General features: G+C 53.6%; 1 protein-coding gene across 1 annotated transcript in view; it reads right to left on the bottom strand.

Moving 5' to 3' along the window:
- The window catches only part of ACACA (acetyl-CoA carboxylase alpha), a 217,218-nt gene that overhangs the window by 2,064 nt on the left and 199,867 nt on the right, over positions 1-15,287 (bottom strand). The window contains exons 53-55 of the mRNA XM_041001716.1: positions 6,682-6,836; positions 5,969-6,139; positions 204-340 (exon numbers count right to left, since the gene is read on the bottom strand). Of these exons, the coding sequence (XP_040857650.1) occupies positions 204-340; positions 5,969-6,139; positions 6,682-6,836 (463 nt within the window). The remainder of the gene's footprint in view (positions 1-203; positions 341-5,968; positions 6,140-6,681; positions 6,837-15,287) is intronic.

The raw sequence follows: 15,287 nt of genomic DNA, 5'->3' as shown, positions 1-15,287 counted from the left end.
CAGGGGACAAGGCGCCATCCCCAGGCCATCTTGGTGCAGCCATGCAGGCTGCCCCCACGTAGCACAAGGCCGGGCTTGCCTAGCAGCCTCTCCTCCCGCTGCATTATCTGCATTCAGGAGGGATATGGGGCACGAGGAGCGAGGCTTGGGTCTCCTCAGGTCACCTGGATCCCGGGGCCCTGCATCTGTCCCCAGCTGGTCACCTGCGGATCTGCTTGAGGACGTAGTCTCTGCTGATGTACTTGATGTTTTCCTCTATTACCGAGCGTACCCCATCTTCCTCTGTCAGCTGCTTCTCCAGCCACTCTACCAGGTCCTTGTTGTTGTCCCAAACGTAGGCCTGTGGACAGACAACTCATGTTTAAAATCCATGGGGGCTAGGCCTGGGTGCCCGGAGTGTTCAGCATCTGGAAATTCCACTGCCCACACAGGTGGCATGCAAGTGGGAGAAGGGGCACTGCCGGCCCTGGCTCTGGGTGTCCGTGTGTGTGACAGAGGCTAGAGGAGCCCAGAAGTTTGAAAAGTTTAAGAGTTAGGACAGAGAGGGAGTTTATTGGGGGCTTTTCTGCTGGGTACAGAGCCTTGAATCCTAGGGCACAAGTCTCCGTCTCTGCCAGGCCTGGCGGGTGGGGCCCTGGGAAGCCACCTGGCCTGAGCCTGTGTCACTCAGCGAGACCCCGCCAGGACTGCTGGGGCAGAGCCACCAGCCTTGAAACCTACCTGCCATGTTGTTGTCTGTGAGAGTGTGCCTAGGGTCGTGACACTTGCAGCCCTGGAAGGCTGAACAGAGCCCCTCTGCCCCCGTGTTCCAGATCATTTAGCTGAGGACTCCTAGCTAGTTGGCTACAGAATAATTCAGGAGTGTGCTAGAAGCCTAATAGCCTTCTCCTTGCTCTCTTCTCTCATTTTCTTTACAAATCATTTAGGAATCATTTTGCTAATGGTTTCCGGAAAACCAAGTACCACCATTAGGGCTCATTCATATTTATGTCATTTTGTTTGGGTAATTAAACACCAAGCTCGTCATTTAAAGGTGCGCTATCCTTCCCTGTTATCACTAACGAAGTCAAAGTCAGAATGACAATGAGTTTGGTGCTGTAATGTAATAGGTGGGCATGTTAGGGACTCCCTGAGGCTTGGGATGTGGCTTCAAGAGCACAGCTTGAGCCACAGGCCCGAGGCAGCACCAGCCCCTTCCCAAGATTGCAGGCAGTGGGACCTGAACTGTGCACTGCTCCAGCCCCTGGAGTTAGCTGGTGGGTGAGCTGCCACCCTGAGTGGATTATTGGGTGTCTTTCCAGTGACTTCAAAGGTGGCACCACTGTGGGTGGACTTCCGTGGGTCACCCCTGTAAGCTCAGCTGTCCCTCAGGAAGGGTGCTGTGGTGGACACAGAGCAAACTCAAGTGGGCCTTGCCCCTGTCTGTGCCCCTAAGGAAAGGAGGGGCCACAGTGCCCTGGGCCAGAGTGGCAACAGGGTGTCTGAATTCCTGTTTGTGTGCCACCTGGACTTCAACACATTCCCCTACGCAGAAAGACTTGAGGGAAAGAACAAATAAGACAATGACTGCTTCCTGGTTTTCAGAGTGGAAAAAACCCTGCAAAATCAAACAACTAGATTTACCCAAGAATCCCAAAGCTTTTCGTTTAGGAGAATATTTAATACTCTTATTAATCATTTTTAATCCGTTTGCTTTTAATTAAGAAACAGCATGATGCTTTCCTATCAACATATGCCAGGGAGCAGATTAATTGTGGCTTAAGATAACTCTCCTTGATTGGTGTAATGTATTAGCTGACGAGAGATGCAATTTCTGGTGCCCAGACCCAGCCTGGGAACGCCAGAGTGCAGGGCATGCACGGCAACCTCCGGACGGCCCGACGGGCCAGCAGCACACCGCAATCAATTCCCCGGGGAGAGTGCCAAGGACAGCTCCAGCACACAATGGCCAAAGGTGGCAAGTCCTGATCCAGTGTGGACAACACAGACACCCGCCACGCCCCGGGCCTGGGAGGACTGATGCCACCGGTGGGAGCTAACCATTGACTCCTTGTCCCCTCAGAGGCACAAGGCTCGTCGGGGCCAGCAGAGATGTCCACTGATTGCCACTGTAAGCTGAACACCCCAACCTCTAATGTTGTGGCCACGAGTGCAGCGGACAGTCACCTGCGGGCTGCCTGTGTGCAAGGTATGAAACATTTTGTGTTTAGACCTGTGTTCCACACCCAAGACAGCTGATCCTGCAAATATCTCCAAATTAGAAAAAAAATTCACAATGCAGAGCACTTCTGGGCCAGCGTATTCTGGATATACACTCTCGACCTTCTTTCCGTTGTGATGGTGGGACTGCTCATCCCAGTGTGAATACACGAGTGGTGAGTGCTCTTGGTACGCCCCATCACCGCCTCACCCCTCCCAGCCGAACACTTAATACAGTGGAGCCCCAGCATTTACACCCTGCCACAGTACCCTGCCCTACACAGCCGGCCAGTGGACACCTGCTCTCTGGACTGGCCTCACTAATTGTGAGGTGTAGCAATTAGCCTATCTCACAAAATCTAAATGACCTGTTAAGGAAAGTTTTGTTTCCAACGTATTAGATAGCTGGAAAGCCCTCCTACACTACACCCGAGGGATGAGAGCCCCGATTACTATGCCCTGCATGTCTCTCTGCTGTGGGCTGCTGGGGCATGCCACCAGCAAGAATGGCGCCTGGCCTACGGTGCTCAGACCCAGCCTGGAAAAGCCAGAGCGAGGGTGTTCATGGGAGCCAGCGTGTCCTATGGTTCACACACATATTGTTAAGGTGTCTTCATCATGCTGAGAGCCACCCCGCAGCAATCCAGAGAGCAACACGGCTGTTTACAGAGGCCGCATGGGTTTAGGTAGCCTGATGGAGCCATGCTTGCTGGATTTGGATTTACCCTGCCTGTCTCCCTGGCCTCATGTCAGAAGTTTGGGAGTTCATTCTGCAATCCCAACCATGGTCTTTTGTCCCCTAGCTTCCTTGCCAAAGCCTCTACTGACACTCTAGATGCAGTGCTTAGGCGGAAGTGGGGCCTGCAGCTGCCGAAAATTAATGCTATAGAGACCACTCAGTAAGCAGCTCCTGGGGGCCAGATCATGCCCTTCCAGCCGCTGACTGGCTTGCACCCCCACTCCAGGCTGTTGCTACAGACTGCACTGTGCCTGGAGGAAATGAGTGCACCCCAGAGGGGGACACTGAGCTCCGTGCTTTCTGTCTTACTTTGCTCAGAAGTCACCGGATCCTGGCTGGGACATCCACTCCATCTGACCCAGGAGGGAAGGGCAGTTCATGGGATTCTGCAAGCCTGCGTGTGGCACAGCCGACCCCACGGCGCTTCAGACTGCAGAACCCATGTTTCACTCTGCCTGATGTCCGCATCTCCTCTTGGGGTCGTGGAAACAAAGAACCCAGCCTGTTTGGAAAAACCACACAGCACAAGGTACGGCCTGAGAGCCAGGAGCACGAGTCCACCCGGGAAGCAGTGAATGGGTATCAGGTTCTTATGACCCAGTTGAAGCCACAGTTCTGATTTTTCCCCCCAGGAAGCTGTAGTGATGCTTCGCTTCTGCCTGCAGTGCTACTATGAACCATCAACCCTACTGCTTCCTACAGGAGGGCTGTCGCAGCAGCTTCAAACGCCTCCACGGCAGATACTGCTCACACACAGGCCAGCACCCCGTCTGCAGTCGTGGCCTGGAATCTCTTTTTCAGGACTCGGGTTAAAACAGACCTGGGGCGTGGACAGCACTCAGCCTGGCTGGTGGATGCCGCCCCTCGAGAGTCCCTCATGGGGCAACCAAGGTGGGGGGAAGAAGGTGGGTGGCCTCCCCTGAAAAGCCAGCGTCCCAGCTCTGCACCCAAGCAACACAACACCTGCCACTGTGTGAAGACACAAAACAAAGGAGGGGGGTTGAGTTTTAAGTCTTTTCCAAACACTGAGCATTTCTGCATCAGCCTGTCAGAGGCACGCACCTGGCTTCTGGACGTTTCCATGCTCTCCTCGCAAGGGTGCCTGCATGAGGGAGAAGCTGCGAGCTGAGTGGGTTCCGGTGCCTTGGGGCCTGGGTCGGCTGTGCTCCTTCTTGATGGGAGATGGCAATGACCTACTTATGAGGCGCACTCTGCCCCTGGGAGCGGGCGTCCAGCAGCGTGCTGTGGCCCATCTCGTCATGCTTGGAGGGAAGCTATTGCTTCTCCTCATCCTCGTGCCCACTGAGGCTGTGCACGGCCATTAGGGACTAATGTGGGAGGAAGGCAGCCGCGTCTCTCCTGGCCACACACTCACACACACACTCCATTTACCTGGCTGGCCGCTCTTAACTGCAGAACAACCTCTTATTTTACACTTGTGTGATTTTCAATGCCAACTTCCACTAGGAGCTGCCAGTAGCCACTGACAAAATTGTCTCACTCAATTATGATGCCACAGACTGGCCTTAACCTGAACCAAATGTTGGGCAAGGCCGTGCCCCCTGGCTGCACATCTGAGATATTTATTCAGAGCAGCTTTTTGGTTGTGAAGAAATGGGCAGACTTGACCGAAGGGGCTGTGAATAGCAGCCCAAGGCCCTGGCTTTAAAGCTGACAGCCATCCCTGGTGGTCCTTCCTGAGACCAAGCAGGGCAGAGACAGTGACAAACACCTGCCAATGAGAGGCTGTGCTGGCCAGGACCCCTGAAGCTACCACCAGCCTGTCTACCGTCTGGCTGGCAGAGCAGGTGTTAGTCCGGCAATTCACACACACACATGGCCCACACCAGGGCGCCTGGGCTTTGGCTCCTGACCCTCACCCCTTTCCTGCCAGTGCAGAACCTGGAGGGTGGCAGTGGGGGCTCAGGGTTCCTACCTGCTGACTCCAGCCCATCTCGGTCCCAGCTGCCATGGGCATTTGGAGAGTGAGCTGGTGGAGGAGAGTCCTGTGTGTGTACATCTCCCTCCCAGGTAAATTGTACTCCAAATACATCCTACCAGTACACTGACGACATGTATATAGAACACGTGATTTAAGCCATACACTAACTACTAATAAAGGTTAATATCTTTTGCCTAATAAAAATAAATAGGAATCCATGCCCCATATTTTTCTTCCCTTCCTCCCCTGGGCCAATGTGCACCTACTGCTGCAGGGCTACACCTTGTAGGCCTCAGCCCTGTGCAGGAACACCGAGGGCAGTGCTGTGCCAAGGCACAGGCCCGCTCCAGGAGAGCTCAAATGGGTGTGAACTCCCGTTTGCCACATGCAGTTGGCTGTCCCCTTCCAGCCCCGACAGAAACACATCTTCTGAGGGTGATGGGGTTTCCTACCCTTGCCCCTCGTGATCGCCCAAACAGAAATTGGCATGTATCATGCTGCTTAAAACACTGTGGCTTCTCACAGAGCTGAGTGAGTAGAGTCAAACTCAGGCCAGGTACCAGCTCCGATCTCTGAGCATCCACTGGTGCCTGCATTTCCTCGGAAGCAAGACACCATTCCTCCTGCCTCCCATCCCCAGGGTCTGTTCTTACCATTTTCCTGTCTGTCGAAGATTCGAGTCTTCACTGACTCCCTAGCCCCATTTCCCATCCCAAGAGGGGTCAGGGTCCCCAGTCCAAGGCCCCTAAGCTTGATGCTGTTTAACCTTGGTCTCACTGCTGGGCAGGATCAGCTGCTGCCCTCAAGGTGCCCAGCTCTGAGTAGGCAAGAGCAGGGCCTGTCTCTCTCCCTGCCACCTCCCCAAGGGCCTGGTGGGCAGCAAGTGCTCAGATTTGACTGTTGACTGCCTGAGCAGCCAGGTACCCTGCCCCATCCCTCTAACAAGGTGCTGGGACATGTGACTACACTGGTGGAGAGCAGGGCTCAGGCTCTACTCCCTGTCTGCTCCTGCCTCAGGGGCCTGCAGACCCTCAGACAGCTTTAAGGAGACTCAGCACAGCCTGCCCTTCTGTACGCGCCCTGCTTACCTTCACTGTTCCTTCCACTTCCACAAACCAGCGCCGCAGCATGGCCTGGATCTGGCCGTCCGTCAGCTCGGGGTTGGCGTTGTGGATTTTCTTCTTGACCAGGTCCTCCAGCAGGAGACGCCTCAGCCGCCAGTAGAAGAAGGTGCGGGATGTCTTCCAGTCCAGGATGTCCTGCGTGCAGACGCGGGATCTCAGGCCAGGCCTGCTCAGCACACAGTCCACAGAGCATCCCACAGGCAGGAAAACTCTCTCCCAACAAGCCATTTCTGAATTCATGAGTGGACTGTGGGCGCTCAGCACCTCCAGGATCCCCGAGTGCAGAGGTGCAGCCACAGGCCTAGGGGAGCCGGCCACACACAGGGCCCGAAGACTGGGAAAATGCCACGAAGTCCCAGATGGCCAGGGAGGGAAGCACGGGCTGCAGCTGCCAGCTCAGCAAGTGCCTGCAGGTCCGTGAGAGAGAGCTGCTGCTAGACAGGACCCCAGGCTGTAGTAATCTCCAGGCTGCAGGCCACCTGCGGAGTCCATGGAACCCCTGCATGGGTTGTCATGGCTGACAATAAATAAGCCAGGTCTCAAAAAACCCGGGAGTGGCTTGATGGGCACAAGCGTTCCTAGTCCAGCTTTCCCAGCTGCTGGCCCACAAGCTGCAGGCACCACTCCCTCCCTGTGGTCTCTGCTGGGCAGGGAGAAACAGGAGTGGGCATACTCACGTTAATGACTCCCTTCTCCTGCATCCGGCCCGGGGTGTCGTGCAGGTCAGCAAACTGCACAGCCACCTGATGGTAAATGGGAGTCAGGAACTCCTCCCGCTCCTTCAGCTTGCTCTCTAGCTCCTTCCGCTCGGCAGGGCTTAGCTCCGGGGTGCCTGCAGTCAGAGACCTGCCTGTCACACATCTCTGCGGAGAAGCCGCTAACCACCAGCCACTCACCTCTGGGACCTGGCCGCCATGGTCTGCGAGATGCCAGACATGTCCCTGTGCTGCCCAGGAAGCTCACACGTCCCCTCTTCCCCGAGGTCACCAATGTGAAGGCAACTTGGCAGCAACACCACCGAGAGGCTTGCATCCCAGCACCTCAGCTCACAGCCTCCGTGTCCCCTGCGAGGCCAGGGCCAGCTCCCTGCCACCTTGCCTGTCCTGCTGAGGGCACAAGCCAGTGGCAATGCTTCCCCATGTCCAGGCAGGGATCGCAGTGGCCACAGCCTCCGATGGCAGGCCAAGGTGCTGTTACTCTCGGATAGACAGAGCCCAGACTGGTGCGCGCCTCATGCCAGCTCAGGGTTCCGTCCCTGGCCTCACCAGGCTGCGAGTGTCAGGGCACTGAGCAGATGGAGAGAGGCCCTAGTTCTGGGACAGGGAGCAAGGCAGCCCATAGAGCCCATGTGCACTGTGGCTCTTCAGCGCACGTCACCTCCCGCGAACAGACCGCAGGCCGGGGAGTCCTTACCGCCAGGAGGAGCTGCCCCGCCAGTCAACAGTGTCCCCCCAGAGGTTGCTGCTCTGTCGTGTCTTTCTTCGTAATTACTCTCAGAATGGGATCTACAATCAATACTGGAAATTTAGCTGCTTGCCTGGTGAGGAGGAAGTAGCTGAACGAGCAGTGGGTGTCAGCCCCAGTGCCGGGGACAACCTGAAGTGCTTTGTCACCAAAGCTGACAAGTAAATACACGTGGTGAGCTGAGGGATGCGACAGAGAAAGGCCTGTTGGAGCAGGCCTGTCTGGAAGCATGCCTGGCTTTCCTGCCACCATGAATCACCCGCCATCAGCAGCCTCGGGCAGCTGAGTGAGCCGTGGGGATTACACGTAAACACATGTTAACAGGAGGGGCCGCAGCTGTACACCTAGACTTGGTTTTTTTATGAGGTTTGGGCTGCCCGGTTCTACCTCCTCTCATGTTGTTCTTTAAACCCATCAGATGCTACCATGAGATGCTGCTGGAGGGACTCTTGTGCGAGAGTCAGTCCCTGGCCTGCCTCTAGAGCCTCCTGCCAGCTCAGCAGCTTCCCTTCCTGGTGTCGGGGGAGGCGCCTCACGGGGACTTCGGAACTAAGCCCTGCTTGGGGAGGGCGCCGTTGATAGGGAAGTCAGTGTCTCTCCTTCCCCACTGAGGAACAAAGACCCTTTGGGGAAATGGTCGTGCCCAGGGCTGGGACAGGAAAGTAGAAGAGGTTGGGATGTGCCATGACGCAAGGCAAGGAGGCACGACAGATGACCAGGAGACGTCCACAGGACACAGGAGCCAGGTGGAAGGCTCCCTGCTGGCCCAATCTGGGACAGTCAAAGCACGAAAATAAATACCATCGCTATCAACCTGTCTGCAGAATCAGTAACAGCCTGAGGCTCTCCTGGCCTAAGTGAACTGGAAGAGAAAAGTGCCTGGCCAATAGCCTAGTGGTTAAACCCTTGCCTTGTATACCTGGGATCCCATGTGGGCACCAGTTCTAATCCCAGGAGCTCCACTTCCCATCCAGCTCCCTGCCTGTGGCCTGGGAAAGCAGTAGAGGATGGCCCAAAGCCTTGGGACCCTGCACCTGCATGAGACCTGGAGGAAGCTCCTGGTGTCTGGCTCCAGATTGGCTCAACTCTGGCCATATGGCCACTCGGGGAGACAAAAATTTTTAAAGTATGTTTGCTTTTCCAATTAAAAAAAAGTGGACAGGGGTCTGGTGCTGTGGCCTAGTGGCTAAAGACCTCACCTTGAACGCGCTGGGATCCCATATGGGTGCCAGTTCTAATCCCAGCAGCTCCACTTCCCATCTAGCTCCCTGCTTGTGGCCTGGGAAAGTAGTCAAGGATGGCCCAAGACTTTGGGACCCTGCACCCGCGTGGGAGACCCAGAGGAGGTTCCTGGTTCCCGGCTTCAGATTGGCACACAGCACTGCCTGTTGCGCTCACTTGGGGAGTGATTTATTGGATGGAAGACCTTCCTTTCTGTCTCTCCTCCTCTCTGTATATCTGACTTTGTAATAAAAATAAATAAATAAATCTTTAAAAATTTTTTTTTAAAAAAGTGGACAAGAAAGGAAGGGAATACTTGGCCTCCTGGCAAGCATGGAGTTAGGAAGGCACCATGTCATGACGAACACAGCGACCAGCAGACAGGAGTCATCGCCAAGGCTGAGTGCTGGACGAGCAGCCAGGCGCTCCCGCAGAGCCGAGCTTGACATGACGGACCAGCTGTGGAGGGGAACAGCCTTGCAGTGAACTGACCAACAGAAGTAATTCCCATTACCCTAACAGGACTGGCATCAGGAGCCCCACCCGGCCCCCAGCACGCGGTGTCCCAGGATAAAGAACCTGCGCACGGCAGCACTGGTCATGGAGGAGCAGGAGCCACCGCGCTGCGGCCCGTGCGTGAGCAGGTGGCCTGCACGCACCCAGTCAAGACCATAAAGACAGAGCGGAGGAGCGAGCAGTGACTTGCAGCCCGCAGACCCAGAAGAAGGAAAGAAACGAGGTGAAACCACCACAAAGGGCATCCCTGGGAGACGTGACATTTCAGCATGAGTAACTGATTAGACATCAGTGCTGTATCAATGTTTATAGCTCTCAATTTTGATAAATGTGTTATGGTTATGTAAGACAAAGTCTGTGGCTCAGAAATACACTAAGTATTGTGGAGAAAGGAGCACAGGGCCCAGGGCATGTGCACAGGAACCGCGTCTGCCCAGAGCTGGTGTGCAGCAGCACCCACGCACAGTGACAAAGCAAGGCGACATGATGGTGCCAGGGGCCATGGGGGCAGAGTGCATTCATGCGGTGGGTCACCCACACCCTGCAATGAAGGGCTGAGATCATCTCCTGTCACAGCTTGCAATTGAGCCCTCAGCTAACGTAGAGGAAGAGGTGATGGCCCAGCTTCCTGGGTTCCTGCCACCCATGGGTAGACCCAGATGGAGTACCTGGTGCCTGGCTTCACCCTGCTACAGCAAGCACTGAGTGAGTGAGCCTGTGGGTAGAAGATCTGCTTTCAAATCAATAACCTTACAAAATAATAAAACAACCTGGCACGGTAGTCAGTGGCTAAAGTATCCTCACCTTGAACACGCTGGGATGCTGATCGGGATCTAATCCCTAAGGCCCCGCTTCCCTTCCAGCTCCCTGCCTGTGGCCTGGGAAAGTAGTAGAGGATGGCCCAAAGCCTTGGGACCTGCACCTGTGTGGGAGAGCCAGAAGAGCATCTAGGCTCCTGGCTTAGGATCAGCATAGCTCTCTAAGTTGCAGTTGCTTGGGGAGTGCATCATTGGACGGAAGATCTTCCTCTCTGTCTCTCCTCCTCTGTAAACCTGACTTTCCAATAAAAATAAATAAATCTTAAAAAAAAAAAAACCCTTTAGCATCGTAGTATAGTGGGTAAAGCCTCCATTTGTGATACTGACACTCCATATGGATGCAGGTTCATGTCCTGGCTGCTCTACTGCCAACCTGTGTTCCTGCTAATGCTACTGAGAAGGGAGGATGGCCCATGTGTCTGTGCCCCTGCGACCCCGGGAGGCCTGGATGGAGCTCCAGGATCCTGATTTTTGGCTCGGCTCAGCCCTGGCTGCTGTGGTCATCTTGGGAGTGAACAGCAGGTGGAGGGACAGAAGGAGGGAGAGATCTTCTGCTTCAAATAATAAAAGAAATCTTTAGAAAAAAAGACATGGGAATTTTTATATTGTTTCTGCAGTGTTGCTGGGAAAGTCTATCAAAACTTAAAAGTTTAGTCAAGTTGAAAAAACTGTCTTCTGGTTATTTCCTACACATACTTATGAGAAGCTAACATTTAGAGGCTGCGGGGCTGGGTGCTTTTCCTCTGTTAACTCAGTTCATGCTACAACACTCACACGCAGTCTGGCCCCCAAGGCTTTTCAACACAGCGCTGTGCTTGCTCTTCTTGCCGCCTTGGGCCAGGAGCCAAGTGCTCTGGGGCCTGTGTCACAGTGTGATGCCAGCATGCCATATGAGCAGTGGTTCAACTCCCAGCTGCTCTGCTTCCAATCCAGGTCATTTATCTGAGTACAGTGGAGGAAGGAGTAAGTGTTTGAGCTTCTGCCACCCTGGAGGAAAACCTGAAGAGGCTCTACTCCTGGCTTAGGCCCAGCTAGGCCGCCTGGTCGTCAAGGGCATTTGGGGAGTGAACCAGCAGATGGCCAATCTAACAATTGAACAGCCAGACATGGGTTCCAGTGATAGTAGCTTAAACAGCTGTGCCATAGCACCAGCCCCAGGCTTAAGATTTAACTGCAACTGCATCTTCTTTCATTAATGTGAGATCAAAATCTGCTACGGAGCCCAGCACAATAGCCTAGTGGCCAAAGTCCTTGCCTTGTGTGTACCAGGATCCCATATAGGTGCCTGTTGGTGTCCCTGCTTGTGGTCTGGGAAAGCAGTCGAGGACGGCTCAAAGCTTTGGGATCCTGCACCCATGTGGGAGACCTAGAAGAGGCTCCTGGCACCTGGCTGTTGTTGGCCACTTGTGGAGTGAATTAATGGACAGAAGATCTTTCTGTCTCTCCTCTTTGTAAATCTGCTTTACAATGAAATAAATCTTAAAAAAAAAAAAAAAAGGAAAACTATAACAGCAGATAAGAACACCGCCCTGCTTGGGGTCCAGGGATGGCTGGAGTGTGGACACTGTGAATGGGTAGTTCCAAACCCTTGTGGCATTGTCGCCATGGGTCAGCCACCAACATGACGCATCAGTGTGCACCGACATCCCCACAGCCCACACATCACACCCCCGACTGAGCCCCTGCTGTGCGCCAGGCACAAGTCAGACCCCGGTCTGGTCAGCTGCTGATGCCGCTGCCCAGCTGTGCCCCTCGGTGGTACCTGCACCTCCTTCCTGTGCATCGCCTTCCATCCCGGGAACGCCGCACCTTACAGCCGGGCTTTCTGGTCCACAGACAGGATGTTGCATCCTCAGTGGTGTCTGACTCTCAAGTGACAAAGTCACAACTGACACATGGGTCTGGCTCCCTCCAAGCTTTTCCCTTTCCCCCAATAAATGGTGCTAAGGGCAATCAGGCAGCAACACTCGGAGCTGCAACCGAAGTGAGCCAGCTGCAGGGCTGGATTCTCTCTTTGGCAAGGAGCTAAGACAAGGCTCAGCACTGGGTACAGAAGAGGAAGGAGCTTTGGGCTGAAGGGAAGGTTCTGGAAAGGAGGATTTGACTTTACCCAGCTGGAGGGCCAGAGAGGACTGGCACCTGGACTGACAGAAGACCATGGCCACTGGGTCCAGGAGGTCCAGAGTTCTGAATCATCCATTCCTCACCTGGAATGCCCTGGCCCTCCCAAGGACAGGAGGCCCACAGCGCCCCCGCCTGGCCAGCTGGCCGGATTCCTCGCGTCACACCAACAGAGAATGGTGTGTCTTTAACTGCCTCTGTGAAGGGCAGACTTAAACACTTTTTGGGGGAGGAGGGAGTGAGGAGCATGGGAGATTGGGGGGATAGGAGGAAAGGTTCTTAAAATTTTATTTTCTAAAACTAGAAAGCTGCGCTTAAGCTAGTTACACCCTGTGCGGCCCGTGGAGGGTGGAGGGCCCCTCTCCGTGTACGGTAAAGCAGCGAGCCCCGGTAATGATTTAGGGGAGATTAACAAATATGTCAATGTCTATTTTCTGCTTAATTTAAAAGCGGCGTCTATAAAGATTTTTGACTTCTGAACCCTGTTCTCCTGAAAGAAAGAAGGTAAGAATGAGGACGGAGATAAAGAGTGATTATCCCATCATTGATCGTTTGTCAGGAGCATTTCTTATTCACTGGACTATTGTGAAAAGCTAAGCTCTCGATCAATCCTGTAAGCTCCCTGTGCAATTAAATATCTTGGAATGGTTTTCTTTCTCTTCTAGCCAGATTCAGGGCCTCGGGGTTTTTAGGAACGTGAGGCGCGTGTGTGTGTTTAAGAATACGCTATGGAGCAAAGTCATTCTCTACAATCCTACTTTAGAAAAGGGCTGAGATGGGGGAGGAAAGGTGTAAAAAGTCCCCATGAAATCCTGAAACTCCACCCGATCATTCTGCATTTCTAATGTAACGAGTTCCATACAGAAGCGTCATCCTGGTCGGATCACATGGAAAGAGCTTACATTACTGAGATATTTGCTACGTGCTGGTTCCATTTAAGCTCATATAAGCTTTGCCACAGTGCTACAAGGTAAACCACCTTAGAGATGAAGACCCTGTAAGTCAGGCCTAGGGACTCTGGGTCAGAGCCCACCTTTGCTACCTGGAGCCAGAGATCCATGCAGCACAGCAGCCTGGCAGGTGTCCCTGGGGCCAGGACACAGAGAAAAGCCCCCCTTTTTCTCACATGAGGTGCAGGGAGAAGGGAAGCTGTGCAAGGGCCAGCGGTCTCTGCCCTGGGAGGCGCTTCTGATCCAGCTGCGACACTGCGGGAGGCCCGCCCTGGGCTCAGCAGACCACCCTGCAGGGCAGCAGCTGGGTGAGGTGGAACGCCCAAAGTGTAGATAAAAATGATAGTGCTAGAAGAGAATTTCCCGCTCAGCCACGGGCACGAGGCAATGACCCGAAAGCCTCTGCTTTTCTAAGCTGTTCCAGGCAAAAGGTTCATAAAAAAATGTGACATTGCCGTGTTTTATTTAAAACAGTCTTAAAACTTTTTAAAAAGTTATGCTAAGAAGCCTTTGTAAATGGAAGCACAATTTTAACTTTCATGGGCCCTTCTTTCCGTTTAAAAAATGTGCTTTTTGTTTGTTTGTTTGTTTTCGCCGTGTCTGGTTAAATACTTAGGATGCTGGCGACAGGACTAGACTGCCCATCTCCCACAGCCCCTTGAATGTCTCGGGTACTAAGGCACACACCCCTACATCAACCTGCAGACTGAGAAATCGGCATAAAAGAACTGGCATCTCATTAGGATTCAGAAGTACAAACATAAGTAGCTGTTTAAAAGAGCGATGTAATCACATTTTCTGTGTTGAGAGGAATTTCTCCATAAAGATAGTAAGGTAAGGTGCAAAAAATAACCCTGCACAACTATTTCCACGGCCATAACAGGTGTGCCTTTCTTTGCACGAAAGCATTCCTAAAAAACTGCGTAAATCAGATCCTGTTTTAAATGCCTTAAGGGAGCTATTTAGAAGGAACCCTGCAGTGAATCCTTTGGTAAAGCAAATAATCCTTTTGTAATGGGAATAATTTCTCCCAATGTATCTGGTTTTTTTAAAATCCCATTTTCATATATCTGCTTTTCTTCAAAGGGGGCCATACCTATCTACATACAACTGCATTTGCATATAGATTTTAGCTGCAATCTTTTCAAGAGATGTTTAACCCTGAAGTTCCTTGCCACAGTGCTACTGCGCTCCTGTTCGTATCTCTAGTAAACCCCGAGTTCTGCTCAGAGAGCAGAAACACTGCAACCTCCTCGCGCACACATGCCCATGCCACATGGGGAGCTCAGAATGTCACACGTTGGCGGATCCAGGCCTCGGCTCTCCTTCCTGCTGTCCTTCAGAGTTTGGCCAGTCAGGGATAGGAATCTTGGCCAGCTAGGGCCACGTAGGGAAGGGTGTCTTTCAGACCCAGCCTAAGGACATCTCGGGCTGCGGGGTCCCCTGCCTGGCAGAGGGCTGACATTGTTTCCCGGGGAAGGCAAGCCTAGGTGCATTTATAAATACAATCAGACTAAGGTAACTGCACTACCCCTTCTCCTGAAAAAAACACTATCACTTGCAGTCAGCTGCCTCAAAGCAAACAGCTTCTGAATCAGTGTGAGCAGGTGGGTGACCAGGGGTTGCCAACTTCAGGGAGGAGCCAGAGCCCCACCCACCTCACAACCAAGACCCACAGCAATTCCTCATCAGCTGTCTGGCCACAGGGGGCATGGCGCTGGGCAGCAGACATTTCCCAGACCTCATGCTAGAACTGCTTCCTCCCCTAGACCTAACTCTGCAAGCAAGGGCCCCACTTTGTGCCTCAAATAAGCAACGCTAGCTCTCCCCAGCTTATAACATCTTCCAGGTGGATACCAGAGTAGGAAAAGCACACACAGCTCAGGTACCTTGGCAACTTCTGCCAGCAAAGCAGCAGCAACCCCTAATCCCTTAATCCAAACATCAGTCCTTATCTGGTCACCTTGGCCGCTCAAGGGAAGGTCCAGGAAGAGGGATTCCTGCAGGTGGTTTTTCAGACAAGTCCTCTGTCCCTGCCCTCCTCCACCTGCCCCCTGTGCCTGAGGCTGTGGACAGGAGGCACAGGTGCTGGGGAGGCCAGGAAGGACCAGAGTCACCACAGCAGATGCCAGGGCATGTCCAGGGAGGGCATGGGTGGCCCTGAGGGCAGGATGCCTGATTCTCTGGGGATGG

The sequence above is a fragment of the Ochotona curzoniae genome, unplaced genomic scaffold, assembly GCF_017591425.1.
Source record: "Ochotona curzoniae isolate NIBS_2020 unplaced genomic scaffold, NIBS_Ocur_1.0 scaffold_2453, whole genome shotgun sequence".
NCBI classification, from domain to species: Eukaryota; Metazoa; Chordata; class Mammalia; order Lagomorpha; family Ochotonidae; genus Ochotona; species Ochotona curzoniae.
This window is presented reverse-complemented; position numbering and strand designations above follow the sequence as displayed.